Source organism: Protobothrops mucrosquamatus, unplaced genomic scaffold (genome assembly GCF_001527695.2).
Source record: "Protobothrops mucrosquamatus isolate PMUCROS unplaced genomic scaffold, P.Mucros_1.0 scaffold1353, whole genome shotgun sequence".
In the NCBI taxonomy this organism is placed as follows: domain Eukaryota; kingdom Metazoa; phylum Chordata; class Lepidosauria; order Squamata; family Viperidae; genus Protobothrops; species Protobothrops mucrosquamatus.
This window is the reverse complement of record NW_015387547.1, coordinates 576,711-602,709: the sequence shown is the minus strand read 5'-3', so window position 1 is coordinate 602,709 and position 25,999 is coordinate 576,711. Positions and strand designations below refer to the sequence as shown.

General features: G+C 38.9%; 2 protein-coding genes across 2 annotated transcripts in view; one reads left to right on the top strand and one right to left on the bottom strand.

The window, feature by feature from the left end:
• NT5DC1 (5'-nucleotidase domain containing 1) overlaps positions 1–25,999 on the bottom strand; it is an 87,578-nt gene that overhangs the window by 52,861 nt on the left and 8,718 nt on the right. The window contains exon 6 of the mRNA XM_015821572.2: positions 22,920–23,001. Within this exon, the coding sequence (XP_015677058.1) occupies positions 22,920–23,001 (82 nt within the window). The remainder of the gene's footprint in view (positions 1–22,919; positions 23,002–25,999) is intronic.
• On the top strand, positions 10,197–20,849 carry COL10A1 (collagen type X alpha 1 chain). Its single transcript, XM_015821573.1, has 2 exons — positions 10,197–10,605; positions 18,811–20,849. The coding sequence occupies exons 1-2, from the start codon at positions 10,434–10,436 to the stop codon at positions 20,607–20,609; spliced, it is 1,971 nt and encodes a 656-aa protein (XP_015677059.1). The 5' UTR covers positions 10,197–10,433; the 3' UTR covers positions 20,610–20,849.

Here is a 25,999-nt window from a genome sequence, read left to right as displayed (position 1 = left end):
ATCCATCCATCCATCCATCCATCCATCCATCCATCCATCTATTCCATCTGGCAGATACAGATGGAAAATAAGCAATGGCATTCTAATGATGACATGTCATGTAAAATTTCTTCTCTTGCAAGGGAGTATATTCTGCTAGGATGCATTGAGAAAAAAGCCTAAGTCAGTTTCTTGGCAAAATACCAGCGTTCAAAAAATAATGTCATTTTTAGCTTAGCTTAGCTTAACTTAAAAAAACTTTTAGCAAAGTAAATAAATACAGCAACAGGAATAAATCTAACCTGATTTTGAAATACCAGTGATATAATAATAGTGTGAGCAGGGCTTTTCATGGGCTTTTAAACATGGTACCTCAGTGCCAAGTGTTGATATATAAATAAAGTTTGGCACATGTATTTCCACTGCACTTCCATAACCTCTTGAAAGCTGCATAAATGGAGGACAACCACTATGGTGAGAAAGTCAATTCCTGGTTAGACAAACTAGAAGAAAAGCTAATCTTGTACTTTGCACTTTCCATGTTCTTTCCACTTTTGGTAGACTACATGTAAATGGAAGGGAGAGAGGAAAATACTGAGATTTTAGTGAAAGGTATAAAAATAATGAATTTGAAGCAAAGATTTGCTTGTGTAAAACTGAACCAATTCAAAATGTTTTGCGGTTCATTTAAAATTTTAAAAAATAATATTTAAGTGGGGAAAGGTAATTGAATAGATCCAAAGAAAGCATTCTTTTTATTCAAATAGGTGGATGCAATGTAAATATGACAAATAAAGAAACCAACTAGTTTCAGAGTCGTTAAAATACACTAAAATATCAAGAAGAGCAATATCAAAAAACTTTGTTCTATTGGCCAAAAATAAAAAGGAATAACACTGGTATTCATTTAAATAAACAGGTATGTAGCTTTGCAAAATACTTCTGAAAGACACCAGCTAGGGATAGATAAGCCTGTTTCCAAAATGTTAAAAGTGGAAATGCTAGTATCCAAGATGCTTTTACCATTTTGTGCATGTCAGCAAAACTACAGAATGAAAATTACAGAGTGAAAATTAAAAGTTTACTGTTAGGAACAAAGCTTTTTTCCCCCTCCATCTTACAAAGAGCTTTTAAGTATATGTTTGAAAAATAGTTCAACTAAAGTTCTTAACAGATATATCTGGAAAAAAATGTTGTCATTGAAAAGGTATAACCGTAAAGATGGCCTTCCACATTTATTTTGTGGATTATCACTGCTGTATCTCTAGTTCAGGGGTAGGCAACCTCGGCTCTTTTATGACTCATGGACTTCAACTCCCAGAATGGCTCAGCTTGGAAACTCTCCCTTTTCCCTCAGCATGGCTAACTCAGGAATTCTGGGAGTTGAAGTCCATGAGTCATAAAAGAGCTGAGGTTGCCTACCCCTGCTCTAGTTACTAAAAAAAACCCAAAACCCACAGTTCCATTGAGAATAATATTGCATGCTGATCAGATATTCATCCTAATAGGCTTCAAACAGAGTGCTAATGCAAAGAAATAAAGCAGAAGCTCCTCAGAGAGCAGACATGAATTAATTGCTTCAGAGTCAAGCCCTTTAGTTACATTCATTCCCATATATGCAGACGCAAACAAAATATGCATCCATCTTACAAAAATATGACAGGAATATGAATTTTACAGGGGAAATTGGATTTTCTAAAATACAAGGGAGCCCTTGAGAAGTTGGGAGGCAGATACAGAGCATACAATAAACACTGATCCTGCTTTTAAAAATATACAGATATTCAAAATCTATCCTGTTTTTTTAAAAAAACACATTCAAACACTGATTTATTAGGCTAGAAAATAAAAGAGCTAAAAACATTTTGTTAAATACCTGAGCACCTGTTTACATATGGGGTGTTCTTCATGAATCAGATGTTTGCTGGGGACAAGGTTGAAAGACATGAATGTTTCTATTCATGAACTTTGCTACCTGCTGGAAAAGTGCACTTTGAGAAATAACTCCACAACAGTGATGGAAGATTTTTCTTAATTATGTGGTTTTTGAGGAAATACCTTGAACCTTTTTACCTCCAAGGAGATTGGAGTTAGCCATGACCTCTCCTATAGCTTTTACTCAGGATGTCACTGGAGAATACACATCGAAGGAAAGCAAGACCCTTATTTAGAAGTAAGGGGGAGAAGGCTATTTTAGTTTGTGGATCATAGTAGTTATAAACCAAAATAACCAAATACTTATTTTACCACTTGGATGTATGTACATGGATTTCAGTGACAAAAATAAAACTAGGAAAGTAGGGTGTTTAAAGGTAGGAAGAAAATTAATATTCACTATCAGCTTATTCACTTAAAAAACAAAATCTAGTTGACCATTTGTGTTTCAAAAACATAGTGTTCACAATATTTATTATTATGTGACTCAAAGAGTCTTTCTTTTTATGCTGGAATTTTATGCTGGAATTTTAACAAATCTCCATCTTCCACTCACATTCTTTGTTCCTCATAATGAGAGAGAGAAACAAAGGGCTTTGACAGATTGTGCTCCTCCTCAATCTCAACTGTGGTGCAGACAAAAACAGAAACGGAAGTAAAAGAAGAAAGATAGTTAATCCACAATGTTTGTCTTTGTTTTCTTTGGTCCCATCAGCGGATTTATCTATGATGATGATGATGATGATCAGTTGATGAATTGTCTACCCTCTCTTGGCTGCCATCTAGAACTCTGGATTTAGGCAGCAAAGATATAGTCAGTAGACAAGTATTCCTGAAGCGCTGGAGTTTGAAAATGGGATTTAATTGTGGAAATCTAAGTCAGAACTTTACACTAACCAAGAACATAATATAAGGAGTGGAAGTGAGAACACAGGACTTCCCTGGAAACAGCAGTCAAGGAGAAATGAATTCCCCACCATGCAGGCTACAGAAATACAAGAACTGAGTTGTTTCCATCACATGACTTGAACCAAGGCTGGTCAGTTTCAAGGCTTCACAGTCTCCATGTTGATCAACCCATTTAAACAAGAAACACAAAAATGGTTGTCTTTCCTGAAGACCAAAGAAGACTGAAGGGTGGGTAAAAAAGGTGAAGTCCCACAGAAAACCTTCAAAGCCTACTGGAGCCTTAACACTCCTGCTCAGAGCATACTTTTAGGACCTCTCCTTGATGCACATCAATGTGCTCTGAATAGAATAGAATAGAATAGAATAGATTTATTATCACTTTAAATGTACACTAATAAGCATACATTAAAATGGAATTGCGTTGCATTCAGTTTTCAAAAAAATACCATTATGCATATACCCACACACACACACACACACATATATGGCACAGAGAAAAATCACAACCTAGTTTAATGTATACATATACATCGCAAAAAAAAGAGGAGCCTATGAATTTACAAGACGGATGGCATAAGGAACAAAGCTGTTAAAGAATCTAGTAGTATTGCTATAAATACTTCGAAACCTCCTCCCAGAGGGGAGCAACAGAAACAGACTGTGAATTGGGTGTGTGGGGGTCTCTAACAATGCTCAGAGCTCTAAGCGCTATGTATAAGCAGTATCCTGAATAATGGGAAGTGAGGACACTGAGACATAGTATACGACATGTGTTCAGGGAGCCATTAATGCAGTGTCCTTACTGTATGGCAAAATGGCTGTGTAGATTTGCCCAGATAGCAAGTGCATGAAGAAGCAAGTGGCCTTGTCCCCCTCCTATATGTGGTGGCTATAACTGCGTGTTTAGTATTCTGCTCAAAGACTGAGTGAGATTATGGAGAGTATTAAAACTCATTCACTTTGTATCAACACAGGTTGTATCTATAAACTTAATATGTGGACTTTTCATCCCAATTTAACTTCTCCATATACAAAACACAATGATACAAATGTTGATCATTTTCCAGGGGTTTAGAGGTCAAGATACAGAAATCAAAATATTTTAAATGAAGAGATATGCAAACAGATCTTAAATTACTGTATGTCATTAATCCCCCCCCCTTTCCAGGATCTATACGTATTGTGAAGAGTTAAGCTAAAATTAAGTTGGCATCAGTGGGACCAAGTGACAACCAGACCTTAATCTGAAAAATCAAGTATGGTACTGATTAAAAAAATACCTTCATAAATAACAAAAATTACCTGTAACAGGATAACCATCAATCAAATCTATCACAAGACAGAATATTAGAAAGTAATCTAATTGTGATTGAATACAATTTCTATGATTAATTCTAGTCTGGCCAGAAGGCAAATGATGGAAGACATATTATTGGTCTTGGAGACTTAGGGGTCAAGGCTAGGATTAAAGCTTTCTATTGTGATATCTTTGTACTATATTCTCTCCTGTTTACCTGATAATTCTCAGCCTGAGCAACTGTGTGGATTCCTATGGGAATGGAGTAATAAATGAATAGAGGTGAAAGTAGCAAGTCATCTTTCCTATTCTAGAAGCAGAATTACTAATTGGCACATCCTATTTTGCCTCATGATGGCATCACAGGAAGAACCAGCATCCAAAAGAACCTGTCTACCATGGTTAAACCCACCAACTCTTCTAGTCACATAAATTGATAAAAATATGCATTTTATTTAAGCAGTTCTGTGTGTATTTAGGAAACTAAGGACACTATGTTACTTTTTAAATAGAGAAATGTAGTGCATATGCTATTTAAACTAAAGCCTCAGCATCATAACTGGTTGCAGGTAAACAGATTCCAGAAAAACACCTATGCTATTAGAAGTTGGCAGGATGTAATAAAAATATCCTTACACTAAATAAAGTGTACGATAAGGAATCGCCCTAAATGACCACTCAAGTTATGTATTTAATGCCAAAAATAAACAAGCCTCTTTTTCATTGTTGATGTTTGGTAAGAGCTTTGTACATAGGATGCAAATAATTATACCTCTTTTAATAAGTATTGCAATGTAGTTTTTCCCCCTCAGAAATCCCACTGAAGTTACTATATCCTGAATTTATTTTCAGGATGGCAGCCTTGCAGGACATTCAATAGATTAATCAAAAAAGACATCAATATGTTAAAGCTGATACTAGTAAAACTAGATGGGATTGACACAATCATCCAGCAAAAGCACAATAACTTCTACTTAAAATAAAAATGAGATACTTAACAAACTTCACTTTATCCATAAATGCAAGGTATTAATCAACATAGAGGACAAAGCTGTTATATTTGTTGTGTGTAGGAAACTGTCTCTGTAGATGAGATCTCTGCCAGCTGGGATCCCCTGCGAGGGCTTACAGCTATGCTATGGCTAGCAAATTGCATAGGTAGTCCTTTTTTAGTGACCACAATTGGGATTGGCAATTTGTTCATTAAACAAAACAGTCACTAAGTGAAGCCACAACTGTGCTTATGATCTTACTTTAGCTATCCTTTGCTTTACAGACCTATGCAGGTTGAAAGTAGGCGAACTGGTTATAAAGTTACTTTTTTCATCACCACTGTAACTGTGAACAGTCGGTACACAATCACAAACACACACACAAACAGTTTAACATTGTTAGGAAGCTTTCAAAACTATCCAATATCTTTTTAGTGTTGGATGGGTTAATGAATGAAATATATTTGTATACATACATACAAACATATACATACATACACACATATATATATTTACTAAACCTGGTTCATTATGATGTTCAACTAATGGACCTTTAAAATGTTTTTCTGTCACACAGTATTTTGCTACCACATCATGTCTACTCTACATTAAATAAACTGTCCTGAAAAGCAGCCCATAAATTATTTAAATTATCATAAATGAGCATAAACAGAAATATGTATAGATAATGTTATTAATATAAATGATGTACTTTATAAATGTTATTTAAATAAAACCATAAAATATGACTTCCAAGTTACTTAAATAGATTTAGAGTATGCTGCTGCACTGATGGAAATTCAGTTGTCACTTGTGAATAAAAGAAGTAGTATTGGATGGCCACTCTCCCCTCTGAATACAGCTGCCAAGAAATACAACAAGAAAGGTCCACTGATTTTCATGTCCTAACTAGCGAGCCACTACGAAACAGAGTGCTGGATGAGTCTGATTCTGAGTTCATTCAAACTGGCAATTCCTATGTTTAATCAGAGGCCCTGAGGACATCAATCTGGCCTGTGAAATTCCATTCCTGAGGTTGTATGGTCCTTGGCTCTCGAGCATGTGGCATATCATGATGGATCCCAAGAATGATGGGATGAACGATGAGGACACCCAAATCACATCCACTTTACCTCAATTTTCCTTAAGCCCAATGTCTTGTATTCCATATGTAATGGATAACAATCCTTACCATTTCCTGCAGCTATTACTGGAAATTGGAGAAGTTTTAATCCAATACATCCAGAAAGCTTTAGGTTGTACTAAGTAATATGGGCAGGGAAAGGGCTAAGCTTGACATAATTAAGAAATAAAAGATGATTTAAGAATAGAATCTTCTTATCTGCTTACTAAACATAGCTTTGTTAAGCTAGGATGTAAAAACAAATCTGCATTTTTGATCAAATATTCAAATAAGAAAAAAGGGGAGAGGGAGTGCATTTTCTAAAGCAAATAGTTATTACCAATTGCAAGCAGCAATACAAATAGTCCCATAACTGATGTACAAACCTTACAAAAAAAATTGGGGTCATATACAAGATTCATTTCAGGATAGGAGGGAAGAAATGAAGTCAACATGGGTCAACATGGTTCTGTGTACTTTTGTCTTGACCAAATGCATGTACATAAAAACTATTGACTTTTTTGTGTTTTGTTTGCTGTGAGAAATCTGTCAGAAATTTTTTAAAATAAAAAGCAGGAACACATGAAGCATTGACAGCCAGTCCCTTCAGCTGCTGTGGATACACAGGACAAGTGTGGTGTGTGGTTTCTGCACTTATAGTATGATCGTTCCAATGTATTATAAACAATAAATCAAAGATCAAGAAGATTGAACAGACCCTTGATCCTTCAACAGGCCTCCACTCATGCTCATAAATGGATTGTCTACCTAGTTAGATCCATGTACCCGATATACAGCGAATGGAATATGGAGATTATAATTGGATTAAAGCACAGAGCAAATATGACTTCCAGATAAGGTGGAGCAGGAAGCTGTTTCAAGTAGAATAAGCAGACTTCTTGTGCTACTCATAGGCTGAACTAATTGTACACTTTGCCTGGCTTTGTGAGGTGATATAGTGTGACTTGTTCCTGGACTGAGGGGGCCCTGCTCAGAATTCATACCTTAGTCACCTCCTAAATGGATTTACTGCAATGTGCTTTACATGGAGCTGTCGTTGAAGAGTATTTTGAGACTACAGCAGGTGCAAACTGTGGTGGTATGGGAGGTTAGAGTGCTGCTCATTTGGTATATATGATACCTCTGTTCCATGAACAACAATGGCTGCTGGTATGCTTCTGGGTACAATTCAAGACACTGGTGGTTTTCTTTAAAGCCCTTCATAGTTTGGAGCTGGGTTTCTTATGGGACTGTCTCTCCCCACTGCTGTTTACCCATCCTGTTAGATCTGGCAGGAGAAACATGTTCTGTCTGTCTGCAGGAGTGCCGTCTCTTGGGTTCGAGGGAGAGAACCTTTTCTGCCATAGTGCCACCTTCTGGCACATCATCCCCTCAGAAATTAGGTTTGCCCTGATCCTGCTGGCCTTTTGTAGGGCTCTAAAAAAACTGGCTTTGCCACTGAACCTGGGGCCCTGATAGCATGGGTGAGTCCATGTCATGAGTTATTTGAACGCTTATGAGTCTCCTTGGCTGCTATTTTTATGTCATTTATGTTTTTTAATATTTGGGGGGGGGGTTGCTGTTTTTTTTATTGTGCGGTGCCCAGAGTCATATAGATAGGGTAGGCAGCTTATAAACGTACTAAAGAAATAAATACAGTTAATGTATAATGCAATCACACTGAGGAAAAAATAAATGCCTACTATAAAATGACTCATAGTTGAACAATCAATATACATGAGGCCTCTTGGACAGAGATGAATATACCTTTCTAACCTTTCTATGTTCTGAAAACAAGGGCTTTCAAATTATACCACCATTACTGTACATTCAAATCTGGAACACAGCCTTATAGGTACTTACAGAATATCTATAGAGTTATGGAAATCCAAATATTCAAAGGAGCGTGAGCCCGCTTTCTCCAACAAAGAAGGCTGCTTTATCAAGCATGGATAACATCATGGTATGCATTAGAGTAGGACACAGTTACTCCATTGTAGAATATAGTTACTAGGGCAGCATGTGAAAAAGGGGCTTTGCAAAACCTATTAGCAAAGCCATGGAACTTCTTTCTCAAAGCATTAAAGAATCCGCTGCTTCTTTCATTTGGGAATGTGACATCCCAAAACATGTACAAATTGCACGGATGCTTTGTCAAGTCAGGGCAGAGTTTGTGACACATCAGTGTGCTGCTTCTTTCCTCATTGGCCTTCCTGCTGCATGGCTGTTTTGAAGGCTCTCCTTTGTTGGCTCCCTTTGTATAAGCATGCACACTGCTTTGCTAACAGTTTCAGAGTCAGTATTATCTATACATGCACGCACCTGCATTGATAGCCAGGGACAGTTTGAAAGAGGCTGTGTAAGCCTTTTAAAGCGTACTGCTAGTTAAATGCATCAAAAAGGAGTGATTCACTTGTGCCAACAGAGTTTCTGAAATACTCTACCTCTTCCAAATACTTTATTTGATAAATAAATAATAAAATGCTTTATACAATCTAATAGCTGCACCCGTCTGATTAAGTTTTTCTTCTGTTTCAATCACTGGGAATTTGGGGCTTGGACAACTTATTCTGATGGAATGTATCACTTCCTATTTAAAAACATGTACGGAGCAAAAAATCCTCTAACAGAAAAGCCTATTTCAATAGGATAAACAAGTCCTTACATTCCCCCAATTCTGCAATGTTCCATTTTTAATGCAAAAAAAATAATCCCCTTTTTTGAATGAATTACTAATAGGAGAATGGAGAAACAGAGAAAACCATTTTTTTCAAAAAAAACTGGGGAAAGGAAACATGAAAATGGATGAATTAAGTGTAGACAACCTGCATTAAAAAAAATACAAACTACAGGTAGTCCTTGACTTACAACAGTTCATTTCGTGAATGTTCAAAGTTCAACGGCACTGAAAAAAGTGGCTTATGACCTTTTTTCACAGTTACGACCTTTGAAGCATCGCCATGATCTTGTGATTAAAATTCAGATGCTTGGCAATTGGTTCATACTGATGACTGTTGCTATGTCCCAAGGTCACGTGATTACCTCTTGCAAGATTCACTTGATAACCAGATTACTAACTTATCAACTGCAGTGATTCTCTTAAAAATTGTGGCAAGGAAGGTCGTAAAATGGGGTAAAACTCACTTAACAAATGTCTCACATAACAACATAAATTTTGGGCTCAATTGTGGTCGTAAGTCAAGGACTGCCTGTAGTCTTTACAAGATTGGTGGAACCACTGTCATACTTTACTTGCTGGAATATCCGCCCCCCCCACCCCCCCAGATAATAACCTAGTCCTGGCTTAGTTTACTCATTCTTTTTTTCGATTGCTGCAGAGGAAGGAGAAATTTAAATTAAACCCCAGAGGTGCTTGCTGAAGATAAGTTCCCAACCCCTTCTCAGTTTTAGTACAATTAAAGTAAATTCATGAATGGAGATTGGCATCCCAAATAATAATAATAATAATAGAAACCCAGCCTGACACAACATGTTTGGTCAAGAAAACTTTCCACCATAATTAGCATTTTCTTGGTTTGAGGGTGGAGCTACCCCACAGTGCAACTTTAACACAGAAGGCACAAACAGTATAAATGACTCAGGATGTTCCTTGAAATAACAACTTCTGCTCTGCACACCTGTAGTGGAAGGACTCATGAGCCAAGACTGCTCCATTGCACATTTCTAATTCTACAACATGCTGGTATGCTACAATTCTGTCTGGCTTGGCTTCCAAGATCTCTAAGTGCTACAGAATTTTTATTCATGTGCTCACTAATGGCACTTGAGAATATTCTAATTACAGTTAGTGCAGGAGGCTTACATCTGCATGATTTTGCTAACTGGGCTTGCTTTCTGAAACAGGGGGAGCCAGATTCTGCTTTTGGAAACTTCAGTGGGTTTATATAGGGACAGGACTGGCAGCTATGTAATTTTCTCCTCTTTTTCTTTCCGAATATATTTGCATACCACTGGGGTATTATGCAGTTCATGTTGAACATGCAACAAAGTATAACTAGATCTCTGATGCTTACTATGCCTACATTTAAAAAAAAATTATTTAAAGCCTATACTCCAATGAGCTGCATTGAGGCAGAATGTTTATGTATTTACTTCAACTTTGTAGGGATAAAAAGAATCCAAAGTTCAATTCTCCAAATATGTACACAAATACTATTATTTTTTTTTACTTCCTTCGATGAAGAGTGGATTTAGGAATATGAAGTTACACCTATCCTTTCTGTTGATGCTGCTTTCCATGAACATAGTCTGGGGTGATGAACACTTTTATCCTGAACGACATCAGCAACACCAATCGAGTGCACCAATCAAAGGACCACCTTTTCTGCCTTTCAGCGTAAAAAATCCTGGTAAGTAATTGTTTTGCTTCTTAAAGTAAGAATTTGTTAAGAATGTTGGTTGTTAAGTGTCAACCAAGATACTTGCTATTCCGTAAGTGTTGTTTTGAGAGACAAAAAGTATTGGTTTGGTAAAAGGTAAACCACTCTTGTTCTTTTTCAGATACTTACCTCAATTATTACTATAAAACTGAATACAGAAGAATAACTGCAGGGAAATAGCACATGGGACATTATAATGTTTGAATGCTCTGTTTATAAACTTTTCTGGACCATGCATAGAAAACTAAATTGTTAAAGAAACCACTTCGATGCACTGTCTTTCCATGAGAAAGATTTCAATTGTAAGGAACTGTTTTAATACACATGCCACCAAATATTTTAAAGTAGTTCATCTCAGGGAGATAGATGGGGGTGCTTTTTCAAAACACACTATTTTACTTATTAGACTTTCATCCCATCTTGATTACTTTATAAATAACTCAAGGCGGTGAACATGCCTAATATTCCTTCCTCCTCCCCATTTTCCCCACAACAACCCTATGAGGTCGATTGAGCTGAGAGAGAGAAACTGGCCAAAGTCACCTAGCCAACTTTCATGCCTAAAGAAGAACTAGAACTCCCAGTATGGTGGTTTCTAGGCCAGCAGTTTTACCACCACCCAAAAACTGGCTCTTCAGATTTGTGATCAGATGTTTAACTGATGCACTGATGAAAGACTAGAAAGCAACACAGAACATATTCTAAGGTGTTCCAATTGTGATTTTAGAACACCTTCTCCAGGCTATACTTTTGCGGTCTAATATTCAAAAGGCTCAAGGCAAAACAGGGAAAATGCAAACTGAAATCATTTTTTTCACTTCCTTTCTTTCTCAAAACATAACAATTACAATACAAATGATGTACTAACAGCAACAAGTGCATGGAAATACTATCAGTAGCACCCATCACTAAAACTAAGCTCTGAGATTTGTCGCAATGATTTTGTTATTCATCCCACTTCAAAAGACCAGCTAACAGTAAAATGAAAAATAAGATACGTTTCTTAGCATAATACTAAGATTTGAAGTAAAAGTTCAAAATATATATTTTCTCCTCTGTTAAGACAGGCTCATTGACAGCCACAGAATACCTAATGTGACCACTAGGTGGGCAACCTTCTAGGACAGTGGTTCTCAACCTGTGGGTCGGGACCCCATTTGGGGTCGATCGACCATTTCACGGGGGTCGCCAAGCAAGGCTGTCCGCCATTTTTTCCCCCTTTTCCAGCGGGTGCCTTACCTCCCTTGGGCTGGGCCAGCTGGTGGTCGGCCTGCTTCGTCTCTGCCGCTTGCCAGCTACGCCTCGGCCGGCGCAGGGGGCGGAACCACGCATGCGCGGCGCTCCCAGGCAGGGAAAGTCCTCGACTTACGACCGGTTGGGGTCGCGGCATTAAAAAGGTTGAGAACCACTGTTCTAGGAAACAAGTAGACAGCCTGTGGCCCTCCAAAGCAGAGGTCCCCAACCTTTTGGGCACCAGGGACCGGTTCCGTGGAGAGAGTTTTTTTCACGGACCAGAGGGGGCGTGGTTTTGTGTGCTGCCTGCATCCCGCGGATAGGGCTGTGCTTGTTTGTGCGGCCCGGTTGCTGGCATGCTGCGGACCGGTACTGGTCCACGGACCGGGGGTTGGGGACCCCTGCTCCAAAGGATGGTGAATCACAAGTCCTATCATCTTTGGATTTAATGGAAACTGAAGATCAACAATATCTGGCAACTTTACCATACAGACTTCTCTATTGTCCTGTCCTGCCATTCATGCATGGATTTAGCTTTCGATTCATTTAGGTAATACTATTTAGGAATAGTACAAAGGAATCCAAGAGGATTTATTTTAAATGCAAAATCCAAGAACTTCATTCAGTTCAATGGAAATACAAAGCCTTTAATGAGAGGTTATGGTGATGCTGAAATTTCGCATTTCATAGTAGTAACAGGAATACCAGACAAGAAATCTTTCTTTTTTTTCTGAAAAAGTTCCAACTTCAGATTTTATTATGTGTTCTAACTTTGGTGCAGAAGTTCATTTGTTAGATGGATTTTGAAATGCTAACATATGCTTCAAATTTAAGCCAGTGTAATATTAGCTGATGAAAGTTATATTTTTCTTTTTTATATATATTCCATTTTTGTTTTTAGGGTTTGGTTAGCAATCAGGGTAGGAAGGAGTAGCATTAATCAAATAAATAGTTCCATCATCATAATCAACACCACCACCATAGGTGAGGAACTTGTAGCTCCCTGGATACATCCATTACAATTTTTATCCTTTCTTGCCATTATATCATGTTAACTGAGGGTACTAAGAATTGTAGTGTCTAGAGCAGGGGTAGGCAACCGTGGCTCTTTTATGACTCGTGGACTTCAACTCCCAGAATTCCCGAGCCAGCATGGCTGGCTCAGGAATTCTGGGAGTTGAAGTCCACGAGTCATAAAAGAGCCAAGGTTGCCTACTCCTGGTCTACAGGATGCTAGATAATATGGCAGACTTACAAGAAAGGAACTATTCTGAAATACCCAGTAGTGAAATTACAGAACATGAGGTATCTAAAAAGATTTTTAATTACAGGTAATTCTCAGATTTCTTTGTAGGATGCTATAAAGATTAACATTGCAGTAAGACTTTTGCAATCACTCTTCCTTACATTCCTTGCTTGGTTCAAAATTATTTTAAGTAAGATAATCTGCACAATTCACAGCAAAAGTGTTAATTAACAGGAAGCTAAAACCAAGACAGGAATCTAACAGAATTGGCTACATTTTTCTAAGTTAAATGGATTTTTGTCCAGATTCTTAAACCGCAATTCCATACTGACTTATAACTCTTGCCATTTTAAGGGAATTAAAGCTTAAAACAAAATGTTAAGGTTTAAACATACGTATTTCTAATATAGTTAGGCAGGAGTCTACTTTGAAAGCATGAAGGTTAAGAAAGTGATGCACAACCCTTGGGCTGGAAACCATGCCTTGCTTGATTTAATAATTGTCTTCCACACTGGCAGGGGGAAATGAGAACACATTGTACCAGAATGCTGGCTAGGGAATTCTGGGAGTTAAAAGTCCACCCATCTTAACATTGCCAAGTTTGAAAAACATGAACTACACCATGACAAGGAGGGTGAGGATCTCCCAGTGCAGCTCCACAGCAAAGCACTAATCTCAAGGAAGCCTCGATTTCTCCAATGGGGAGGAGCCAACAGTGACTCCTCCCAGAGATGTGTTTCTCCTCTGCTAGCAAAGATTTGCTCCTGTCTGCTAGAGACAGCAGGACTTGATCTAGTGAGCTTAAGTTAAGGGAGCACAAATTTCAACTTAATATTATTTGGGATGCTTCTAATTCACACAGATACTTAGTTCCTTTCTAAAGGAAGTAGTGGCTTTTAATGCCTGAGCATCTGATACTATACTAATACAAGCTATGCAAATAGGGCTGATACTCAGCAATTGGTTGCATCCTGAAACAACATTCCCAGAATGACATCCCCTCCACCCTTTTTATACAAATAAGGATTTCCATGCAGCTTCACTTGTATACTTGGGTCATTCAGGCTCATTGATTCTAATATAAAGACTGGCAATTACTTCTAAAATGATTTTTCCAGAATAAAATGTAACTCAGGGATTAATAGACCAGTGAAACACTGTGGACATAGTATACTTAGATTTCAGTAAGGCATTCAACAAAGTAGACCACAATCTACTGCTTGGTAAGCTAGAAAAAGGTGGAATAGATAACATCACCATCAGATGGATTTGTAGCTGGCTGGCAAACCGTACTCAATGGTTAGTCCTCAATTGTATTACATCCACATGAGCAGAAGTAAACAGTAGGGTACCACATGGCTCTGTCTTAGGCCCAGTACTCTTCAATATCTTAATCAATGACTTAGATGAGGGAATAGAAGGGGAGCTCATCAAATCTGCAGATGACACCAAACTGGCAGGAATAGTCAACACCTCAGAAGACAAACTCAGATCTTTCAAAAAGATCTTGACAAACTGAAACAATGGTCCCTATCCAACAAAATCAGTTTTAATGTGGAGAAAAGCAAAGTTTTACATTTAGGCAGGAAAAATCAAAGATATAAGTACAGATTAGGTGAGACCTGGCTCAAAAACAGTTAACTGTGAGAGGGACCTTGGAGTCCTGGTGGACAATCACTTGACTATGAGCCAGCAATGTGCAGCAACAGCCAAAAAAGCTAATGCCACCCTGGATTGCATAAACAGAGGCATAGAATCAAGATCACGTGAAGTATTAGTACCGCTTTATAAAACCCTAGTGAGACCACACCTGGAATACTGCAACCAATTTTGGTCACCATACTACAAAAAAGATGTTGAGACCTTGGAAAAAGTTCAGAGAAGAGCAACTAAGATGATCCAAGGCCTGGAGACTAAAATATATGAAGAACGGCTGCAGGACTTGGGTTTGGCTAGTCTAAAGAAAAGAAGAAACAGGGGATAGCAGTATTCCAGTATTTGAGAGGCTGCCACAAAGAAGAGGGGGTCAAATTATTCTCCAAAGCACCAGAGGAAACTGATCAAAGACAAAAGCAACCTGGAATTAAGGAGAAAGTTCCTAACAGTGAGGACAATTAACCAGTGGAACAGCTTGCCCCCAGAAATCGTGGGTGCTCCATCACTGGAGGTTTTTAAGAAGAGACTGGACAGTCACTTGTCTGAGATGGTATAGGTTCTCCTGCTTGAGTGTGGGGCTGGACTAGAAGACCTCCAAGGTCCCTTACAGCTCTATTCTATTCTAATAAGCTTATTAAAGATCACAGATACTCTGAACAAGTAAACCAAATAATATTAAAATCATTTTTCAAGTTCTAAATCAGGGGTATCCAATCTTGGCAACTTTAAGATTGTGGATTTCAATTCCCAGAATTCTCCAATATGGCTGGCTAGGGAATTCTGGGAGTCCACAGATTTTAAAGTTGCCAAGGTTGGACACCCTTGTTCTAGATGCTAGGCTTCCTACTGAGCTTAATGGCTTTTACGTATTTGTGGATATGCTAAATTTGGGCATAGGAAACATTTTAACCTGTTCAATGAACTACTGACAGCCATATTATAACTTTCATAGGTTCATGGGATTTTTTGTGCAGTTCCTGGAAATGATTTTCACGAGGCATTTTGGATACAAGCTAAAATAAGACCAAGTAGATTTACTAAAAGCACACAAAAGTAAACCTATTTCCCTAAAACACTTATTTAAAACGTGCAAGAATGGATTAGCTCTTCCCAATGCCCAACTGACAAAGATGTGAAAAATGTGTATGCAGCTTTGCTATTTTGTAGTCAGCTCAAAGAAGATTTATCAAGAGAATACATCTTAGTCATTCCCAACATAAATACTGAAGCAATTACACAAACCCCTTAAGACAGCTACAAACATTTATAACATAAATCATTTTACTTACTTGGGTTTGTTATTGCTGCTCCCTTCTGTTAGGTTTGCCAAACATGATTCCAGTACTCTGGAGTGGTCTCTGGCAAAACATTTGCTCAAAACTTTCCATGGTATCCAAACAAATGCCTTCACTAACTATTAAGTAGTTATTTTCTTTTATAAAAGTTCTTTCTGTTAATGTCAATGCACAATTTGAAATTGAGCATTGGAGAAACATAGCTTCATACCCAACCTGAAACTTTCCATGTCTGTTAAAATGACAACTCCCAGAATTCTAGTGACTATGAATTTTGGATACAGTAATCCAATAACATAGAAAGCATCTGGTTGGGAAAGCTGGCTTACATTATTAAAAATGTAATATAATCTTGAGATCAAATCTAACACACACACACAGATATATATTTATGTGTGTGTGTGTGTGTGTGTGTGTGTGTGTGTGTGTATATATATATATATATATATATATTCAAAATTTTGTGGCTGACAAACAGTTAGTTGGAGACTAGTATACTAGTCTCCCACTAACTTTTTGTCAGCCACAAAATTTTGAATTTACAGTATTCACAGTATGTGATGTCTGCTTGCAAAACATGCTCCTAGATTGGAGCGAAACGCAGAACAGACTGATTTATATTTGGTAGATCGGGTGCTCCACCCAACAGATAATTAATATATACACACACAATACATATATACATGTACATGCATTTATGTTGAAGGTCCCTTATAGATTCTGTATTTCTCTCCAAGGAGATACATTCCTTTATTTTCTATGGCTTCTACATGGTTGCATGGCTCCCTCTACTGGTTTAAAAATACCCAAAAAAACCCTGCATTAATATTAGAAGTTTAAACATAAACATACCAAAGTTCCTGTTCCAAAACCACGTAAGAGTAGTCCATTCTGATTTCTCTCTCTCTTTTAAATAATATAATAAATTACTTTTCAGAGGCTGCATTAAAACACAAGGATCATGTTCAACTCACTGAATACCACTTTTAGGAAAGGTGACCTATGACTTTGGATCACTCATTCTCTATCAGGCCAACCCATCTCAGAGGGTTCTTGTTGGGAAAATAGGACAAGGGAAATGGGGAGCACTACATCCATAACCTGCTGGAATATGCATCTAGTAAATAAATAATAATAATATGTACACTTTTACTTTCACTTGAGCTTTGCAAGTGAATTTGAACAGGATTGTTCTCTTAGAACTGGCTCTGCCCTTCCGCAGGATGTTTCAATTGCTGGAGAAGAAAGGATGGTGGATTGGGTCTCAGAAATTCTTGGACAACTAACACATTAACCAGTCTATCCCTGCCCTTTTCCCGGCTAAACCACATCTCCTTCCTTTCTACCTAATGCAAATATCATGGTGAGCCAGGTACAGGTAGTCCTCGAGTTACGACCATAAAAGGAGCCTGCCCGTCACAGTCTCAAGTTGTAATGGTCAATTTTATGACCTTTTTGTGGCACTCATTATGTAAATCACCATGTTCATTAAGCAAAACAAGGGTTCGCTATGGGTGAAATTTTGCTGAAAGCCAGAAGGAAATAAATTTAATAAATATATGCTGATTTTTGGCAAAACCACCATTTTAAAATGTGGTCATGTGGTAGCCGGATGCTGCAAACGGCAGTAAATGCAGCCTGGTTGGCAGGCGACGGAAGTACAGTCACATCACGGCACAGGAGGGTGACCATCAGATTTTTGAATCCAGATTGTAAGTACCCCCACAGATAGATTTGTGAACTTCAAACAATTGCTAAGCGACCAGTCGTAATTTGAGGACTATCTATGTGGGAATGAAAATAATATTTTCATATCAGATGCTATATGCTAAATAAATAAATAAGTCATGTCAGGCAATTCATTCTCCTGAGACACAGCTACATTTATAGGGGCTTTATATGATTTAACTTCTTCAATTAAAGGGATCACACACAATCAAGGCACTTGTGAAACATGCCTTCTTTCTCTATATCAGAAAAATGTAGACAGGTTTAGAAGAAACAGAGATTCAGACTCTTACACTTTCTCTGCTTCAGTGAATCTGACTCCAAATGTCTCAAGTGCAAAGAGAAAGATGCTCATCAAACATCTCCAAGGAACACAGTATCTGTGGCTGACAATTCTGGAAATGGTCCCTTACCAAGAGATTTGGGTTGTTTTATCACAAAAATGAACTTTATTGTAGTGATTTTCTTTCTTATGAGAAAGTACTGCAGGTTCCAAAATACAAACAGTCCATTAAAATCATGACTAGGAAGCAACCCTCAGCTTTGCCCTATGTAAAGATTTTGAAATTTCATGCACATTAAAGCCAATGAGCTGCTTTCAGTTTGTGTTCATGGAATCTTCATCACACCTTCACTATATAGCTTCTTTTTTTTTTTTTGCTAGCTATTAAAATGCAACTTTGCTTTTGTTTTCTAAGGTCAAAAATTATTCAACAGATGTAAACAAGTTGCTTGAAAGGAATTTTTTTTTCCTTCCTTCCTTCCTTCCTTCCTTCCTTCCTTCCTTCCTTCCTTCCTTCCTTCCTTCCTTCCTTCCTTCCCAAATGACTCACAATAAAATGTAAACAAACGATCACGTTATAAGAAATGACTGTAACTGAACTATGTGTTAAGTGGCATAAGGTTTTTTTTTAATAGACGTTGTTAGAAACATGTAAAATGTCTGGAGTTACGTCTACTTGTCCTTCTGAACCATTTAATTCCTATAGGATATTAACTGTCTTAATGCTGTTTTAGATTCACAGGCAAGGGGAGAACAAGGCCCTCAAGGCCCAGCAGGCCCTCCTGGCCCTAGAGGCTTCCCAGGACCTCCAGGAGAACCAGGAAAACCAAGCTATGGAAGCCAAGGGCCTCCAGGACCTGCAGGACCCCCAGGACTTTCAGCGGTGGGAAAGCCAGGCACCCCAGGCTTGCCAGGAAGACCAGGAGACAAAGGATTCCCTGGTGAAAAAGGAAGCATGGGGTCTGCTGGTCTTCCAGGGCCAAGAGGTTCCCCGGGAGCCCCTGGTCCTACAGGAATTTCTATGGCGGGGAAGCAAGGACTCCCAGGACCTCAAGGACTAAGAGGCGTCCCTGGGGAAAAAGGTGTCCCGGGCGCTCCTGGTATCAAAGGGCAAAAGGGAGAATACAGGTATGGGGTTCCAGGTCGTCCAGGGGATAAAGGCCTGCCAGGACCACAGGGGCCTCCAGGACAACCAGGGATAGGAAGGCCTGGGGAAAGGGGGTTTCCAGGGCAACCAGGTGTTAAAGGGGACAAGGGTTTACCAGGCTTACCAGGACCAGTTGGACTTCCAGGTCCCCAGGGCTCTCCCGGGAGAGCTGGGATGCCTGGAAAAGGACTCCCTGGCTCCAGTGGATCACCTGGCCTCCCAGGAACCCCTGGGGCAAAAGGACCTCCAGGTCCTCCAGGCTCAACTGGGCCCTCTGGTCTCCCAGGATTCGGAAAACCTGGACTGCCAGGGATGAAGGGATATAGGGGGCCTGAAGGATTCCCTGGTGGTCCAGGAACCAAGGGAGAACAAGGCCCAGCTGGTATCCCTGGAAGACCTGGAGCAGTCGGGCCACCTGGGGAAACAGGTCCTCGAGGGCTGAGAGGTGGCACTGGTGCAAGTGGCAGACCTGGGCTCAAAGGGGAAAGAGGTCCAACTGGTCCATCAGGATTGCCGGGGATTAAGGGAGAAAGAGGCTTTCCAGGATTGGAAGGCAGATCAGGGAAGCCAGGATTTCCTGGATCCAAAGGCTTTCCAGGTGTGGTAGGATCCAAAGGAGATCCAGGCCCCGCTGGGCCATCTGGTTTACCTGGACCAATGGGCTCACCAGGACCTAAAGGTGCAGCAGGAATCAGTGGTGGGCCAGGTCCTAGAGGATCACCTGGAATACCTGGTATAAGGGGACCAGTTGGCCCTTCAGGTATTCCAGGACTCCGTGGAGGCAAAGGGGATCCAGGTGCACCGGGATTACCAGGTCCAGCTGGAATTTCATCAAAAGGTGCAGATGGACCTATGGGACCAGTTGGCCTTCCAGGTTCCAAAGGCCACCCTGGAGAGCCTGGATTGCCAGGCCCCCCTGGTCCTCCAGGCCAAGCCCTGGCAGGAGTGCCAGTTATAAAATCTGGTGCCACTCAAGGTCTCACTGGCCAGCCAGTGTCCGCTTTCACTGCCATTCTCTCCAAAGCTTACCCTGCATCTGCCTCTCCTATCCGATTTGATATAATTTTGTACAACAAGCAACAACACTATGACCCTAGATCAGGCATCTTCACCTGCAGGATACCAGGGCTTTACTACTTCGCTTATCATGTTCATGTCAAAGGCACACATGTTTGGGTTGGCCTGTACAAGAATGGCTCACCCATCATGTACACATTTGATGAGTACAAGAAAGGGTACCTTGATCAGGCTTCTGGTAGTGCTGTGGTTGATCTCATGGAAAATGATCAAGTCTGGTTACAGCTGCCCAACAATGACACAAATGGCCTTTATTCTTCAGAATATGTCCATTCCTCTTTCTCAGGTTTCTTATTTGCACAAATGTAATATTCAGCATAACAGAAAAACGCATCCAGGTATATGTGTATGTAGTTCTACATATACAATGGAATTCACGAAATTAAACCCGAATACAACATTACATTTCTAAAGTTCATAATTTTAAAAAAAATAAAAAAAAATTATTCACAAGGTACAATCATACTATATGGCAACACTGAGAAATGCATTTTACTTGCCCACATACTGAAAAGCTAATTAAGATGATTTCTACCAAGATTATTCCCCCCCCCCCAAAAAAAAGGCACCACTATCAAAATCTCCTTTCATAGATGTGTTGGACTGTAATGCCACCAATACAAACAAATGTGCAATACATAGCTTTAAAACACTGATCAGAAAAGGCAAGAAATGCAATATATTCTGTTAATTCTATAACTAAACATTTTCAATGAAATATTTGCATGACAAAATGAATCCAGGTGAGCATCTGAAGTGGTAATAATGTCCAAATGTGCAAGTACTAGTAATAGGTGACCACGCTCACTGTAGATATTTAATACTAAATTGGCAGTATTATAATCCTCAGAAAATATTTCAAATGATTACCCTTCACAGAATGTCTGTTTACATACAACTTTCAGAGAATGATAGAACTACGAAAGCTAGGAAAACATTTTAAGCTGCTTTAACCTTATGGAGTGTGTACAATTAATAACTAATTGTACCACTGTGCAGTCAGTCTACATTTTATTAATATTACATCCCACAGCAACATTTTGATTCCAAACCATTTGCACACAGTCAATATAAATGGCCTGTACTGTGTTCTTTTAAAACCAGCATTCTACAGTTTGTTCTAAAAATGTCTAGTTCTATTTGTCCATTTTGATTAAAAAAATTATAAATAAAAAGTGAAACATTTCTTTCAGTTTCTCTGATCATTTAATGAATTTAGTGAAAAGGCAGCGTTATTATCCTAAATGCTTATTTTGTGAAAGTAAAGTCTTCTAGGTCTAATTCTGTCAATTATTTTTACTGTATTGTAGTGTTTACGTTACTTTGGGATTTTCTGAATACAGGTTGTAACAGGTTTAATATTTACATATGTAAGCGTTCAATCTTGTGCCGGATTCCTATTATGTAAAGTTAAGGACAGGAGATGGATATTTACAAAAGCAGGGGAAAAAGTGAGAAAATGTGTAACAGTTTCATGCTGTATGTTTTTCATATGGCTCATCTCCTAATGCCTTCAAAAACATCTCTCAACCTACCACTTAAACCAAGTTTTCCAGTGTTAGCCTTGCAAGGTAGTCCAGATAGGAACTATGAGTACTAGCTCCATTTTTACTGTAAGGTTACGTTACCAGAAGGTTACATGAGGTTACATTAACAGAAACTTGCAATGTATCATTCACGCTAACTCTCCCCCAGACTAGGGAAGGTCCCTTCCCAGATGCTTTTCTTCTTTGGACTCAAAGTTCTCTGATCAGACCATTGTCTAGTCCAGGGGTAGGCAACCTTGGCTCTTTTATGACTCGTGGACTTCAACTCCCAGAATTCCTGAGTCAGCATGGCTCAGCATGGAAACCTCTCCCTTTCCCCTCAGCATGGCTGGCTCAGGAATTCTGGGAGTTGAAGTCCACGAGTTGAAGGGCGGGGTAGAAATATAATTAATAAATAAATAAATAATAAAATAAAAGAGCCAAGGTTGCCTACCCCTGGTCTAGGCTGAGTCTCTCCCCGTCTCCCAAGGTATTTCTCACATACCATTACATCTTTGTAGGTATAGTGAGGATTGAGTAGTCTCATTTTCTAGGTACCCCACAGAATCAAAAACTCCCCTATTTGTGTCTGATTTTTCCTCTAAGGGTCCTCTCCCACAGGATAAGCCAAAAAGTGTGCTCCTTTATTAGCTACAGAAATGTTTCAATAAAAATGTTATTAATTGCAAGAAAACATTCTATCAATAGAGGAGAATATTTGTAGCTCAGGGTTGAAATGAGGGGGTCCTTGGTGCTCTCTGAGCTTGGTTGCTTTCTTGCAGGCATTTCATTATCCAAACTAGGTAACTTCATCAGTGCTAGTAGGGAGTGGGGTTTGCTCTCTGTTTATATTCTAGTGGCTTGCTCTGGGGTGGTCTTACAGATTCTTTGCTTGGGCTGTTTACTCTTAGCTTGTTTGGCCGTTCTTTGTTTGGAGTATTGTTTGCTGCTTGATTGCTACGATTCCAATTCAGTCCACATCAATATATTTTAATTGTGAAAATGCACAGCCAAGGCCAGCTATGTTTTGACAGATACACGAAAAGCACCTTCAACAAAGAAATAGCCCTTGAAAGACAGGGAAGCCACTCACCTTTAAAAGCTGATGTTTTATAATTATGCTGTATGGCACCAACCATATCCTTCCAGAAGTCATATTTTCTTCTAGAGCTGTGCTGCAAGCATAAAGAAACCCCGTTGCCTTTTTCATTGTAAATAGTTTTTCTAGCAAACAATGAGAAAATAAGCTAACAATCGCAAGCATAGTCTGAAATACAAGGCAGCCACATAGGGTTTCCTCATTCAGGATTCCAGCCAGTCCTTTTTCCTTACTCCATCACCCTGTTTCTGTTCTTCATCCCTCCCTGACTTTGCTAATTAATATGTAGGACTGGATTTACTCATGTGATGCAAAGATGTGATTATGCTCTTTCATTATTGCATTATTGGCTTGATTTTTTTTTTACTCTTCTCTTCCTCTTGAACTACCAATTCCCTACATCGGGGGGGGGGGTGTCAAACTGCCAGCCCATGGGCCGGATGCGTCATGTGGAAGCTGTGCCCACCCCAGCTCCAGCAAGGGGAAAAAAGTCACAATACATCGCGACATGTCATGTGGTGAGTTTGACACCCCTGCCCTACATAAAAGAGTCATTTTAATATTAAAAAAAAAACCCAAAAGCAAAAACGCTATTCATCACAGGAAGGGAGTAAAACCGATTCCTCACAGGCGTCACTATAGTACATAAATGATGGTTGTTGATCCTTACAACAAATCTTATCTGTTTCCAGATGACTATTTTGAGAAACTCTCTTCTTAATGATGCCTAACATGAGCATAAAAGCCTTGTTTTTCATGTGGGTCTCTGGATGAAGCAACATTGGCCCACTGACCCAAAGGAATATGGAAGCCAATCTAAAGAAAGGAATGTATTTAATGAAGTTTAGAGTCTTGAGAAAAAAATAAAAGTTTCATTTCATGCTTGCCTGCTTGCCATAGGACATGGTTTCCCTTATCAGACCTACATTTTTATCCATCTTTTCAGGTTTTATACCAAAAAAAAAAGGAATACATTTGAAGCAATAATGGCAAGTTAGTAGAACATATACAGTAATAAACACACTAAAAAAAGAATTTTCCTGCTTAGTCCATAAATCTTCAGAACAAGAGATTTATTAGGATTTTCACAGAAATGATGTCTGAGTTTCAGGGACAAGCCAATAAGCAGAATCAGTGTCCTATTTGGAGGTATGGCTGTCAAATGGAAACAGAGATAGGCATGGACACTCTTTAACTCCCTAAGAAAAGAAACAAATTCTTTCAGAATTCTATAGATATGTGATTTAGTTCTAGCTCAGGCATGTCAAACTGCCGGCCTGCGGGCCAGATGCATCATACTAAAACCGCGCCCACCCCATTGCCGGCAATGGGGAAAAAGTCGCAATACATTGCGCGACGTCACCTGATGTCACGAGTTTGACATGCCTGTTCTAGCTCATTCCTGTGACTCACTGCCGTAAACCAGGAGTAAAGAATTTGAACCCCGAACTTCCGGTGGGACGGCGCGCCGATGGCGGCTCTTTTGGAGCCGTCCGCTTGGGAAGGCATCAGAGCCAGCCTGAACAGCGGACATCAGCTGTTCAGCGGCTTGGAACCTTGTGCCCCGGGCGAAGGGGTCGAGGTGAGTACTCCCAGATAGGAGTAGAGCCCCAAAAGCTCTCCCTTAACTTAGGGAGAGCGAAAATTGGGTGCTCCTCCGGAGTCCGGGAACCTCCGTCTCCCAAATGCCTTTGCTCCCTTTTTTGGGGGGGGGAGCGAAGCAAGTCGTTGCCTCCACTCCCGCGAATTATAGAGACTTGTGAGTAATAATAAGCGGACGGAATTGCCCGGGGATACTGGACTTTGATCAATCTAAGACTCTAACTCAATTTATTTACATCTTCCCTATTGAACTGGGGAAAAAAAAAAAAGAGAAAAAAGATGGCTGCGGTTTGCCTTTCTTCAAAGTGAGAGTGATTTTCTTTTTTCTTTTTTTCTTTTTTAACTTTCACTTTCCGGTGGAGCTGAATGAAGAGGGAAATTGTTACCCCTTGTAACATTGATATGGAAAGTTTTAGTGATCTCTTTTTCTTTTTCTTTTTTTAATGAAAGAACTTTGGATTTGATTTTGGATTTCCCCCCTTTTGTTTCCAAAGCTGTGCTTAAAGAAGTTTGAAAAATGGCTTTACTTGAGGGAACTTCCGTTTTGTTTAAGGATTTTTAACAGTTTAACTTTGAAGTTAATTTTTCTTTAATTCTATCGATGGTTTCATTTGAAGACTTACAAAAAGTTTTGAAATAAATTAGAGAGAAATCTGCAGATTTTTTGGAAAGGGAACTACAAGGATTTTGTCAGAACATATCATTTGCTTTACAAGGTATTGCAGAGGCTAGGATGGAAGGAAAAATGGAGCCTGTAAAAGCTGAAAGTGGACTGACAAAGACTCAAGAAGAAGATTTGGATTTTAAGGAAGATATTTGGAAGGATTGGTGGCAAAAGCGGAAACTGGATTGGAAATATCTAAAGAAATTTTACAAGGATACAGAGAAGAGGTGGTGATGAACTCAGTTGTGACTTTGGGATGCAATTTTAAAGAAATACTTATAGAAATGGAAAATTATAGTATTGCATATTAGGAGAAGCAGCTGGGGGATTTCTTAAGAGTATCTTGTGATCTAATAATATAGGTATTTTTGTTCGAGATATTATGAGACTAATTTTAAAATTTTTTGGAGAAGGAGATGAGATCTGGTGGAGGTGTGGATTCAAAAGGGATTTTTGAAGAGATGTTATTTTTGATGTGATTAATCAATATATTATAAAATGTCACTTTTGATATGACATATTGATAAGGTGATATATCTGACTTTGGGATGTAATTTTAAAGAAACACTTATATTTTTGCTCGAGATATTAAGAGATTAATTTAAAGGGAAAAAAAGAAAAAATTCTTTGGAGAAGGAGATGGGATATTCTGATGGAGGTGTGGATTCAAAAGGGTATTTTGAATTTTAGTGGTTAAGAGATGCTATTTTTGATGTGATTAATTAATACTTTGGGATGTAATTTTAAAGAAATATTTATATGATTAAAAGGGTTCTGAATTATAGTGGTTACTTTAGTTACATGCTAA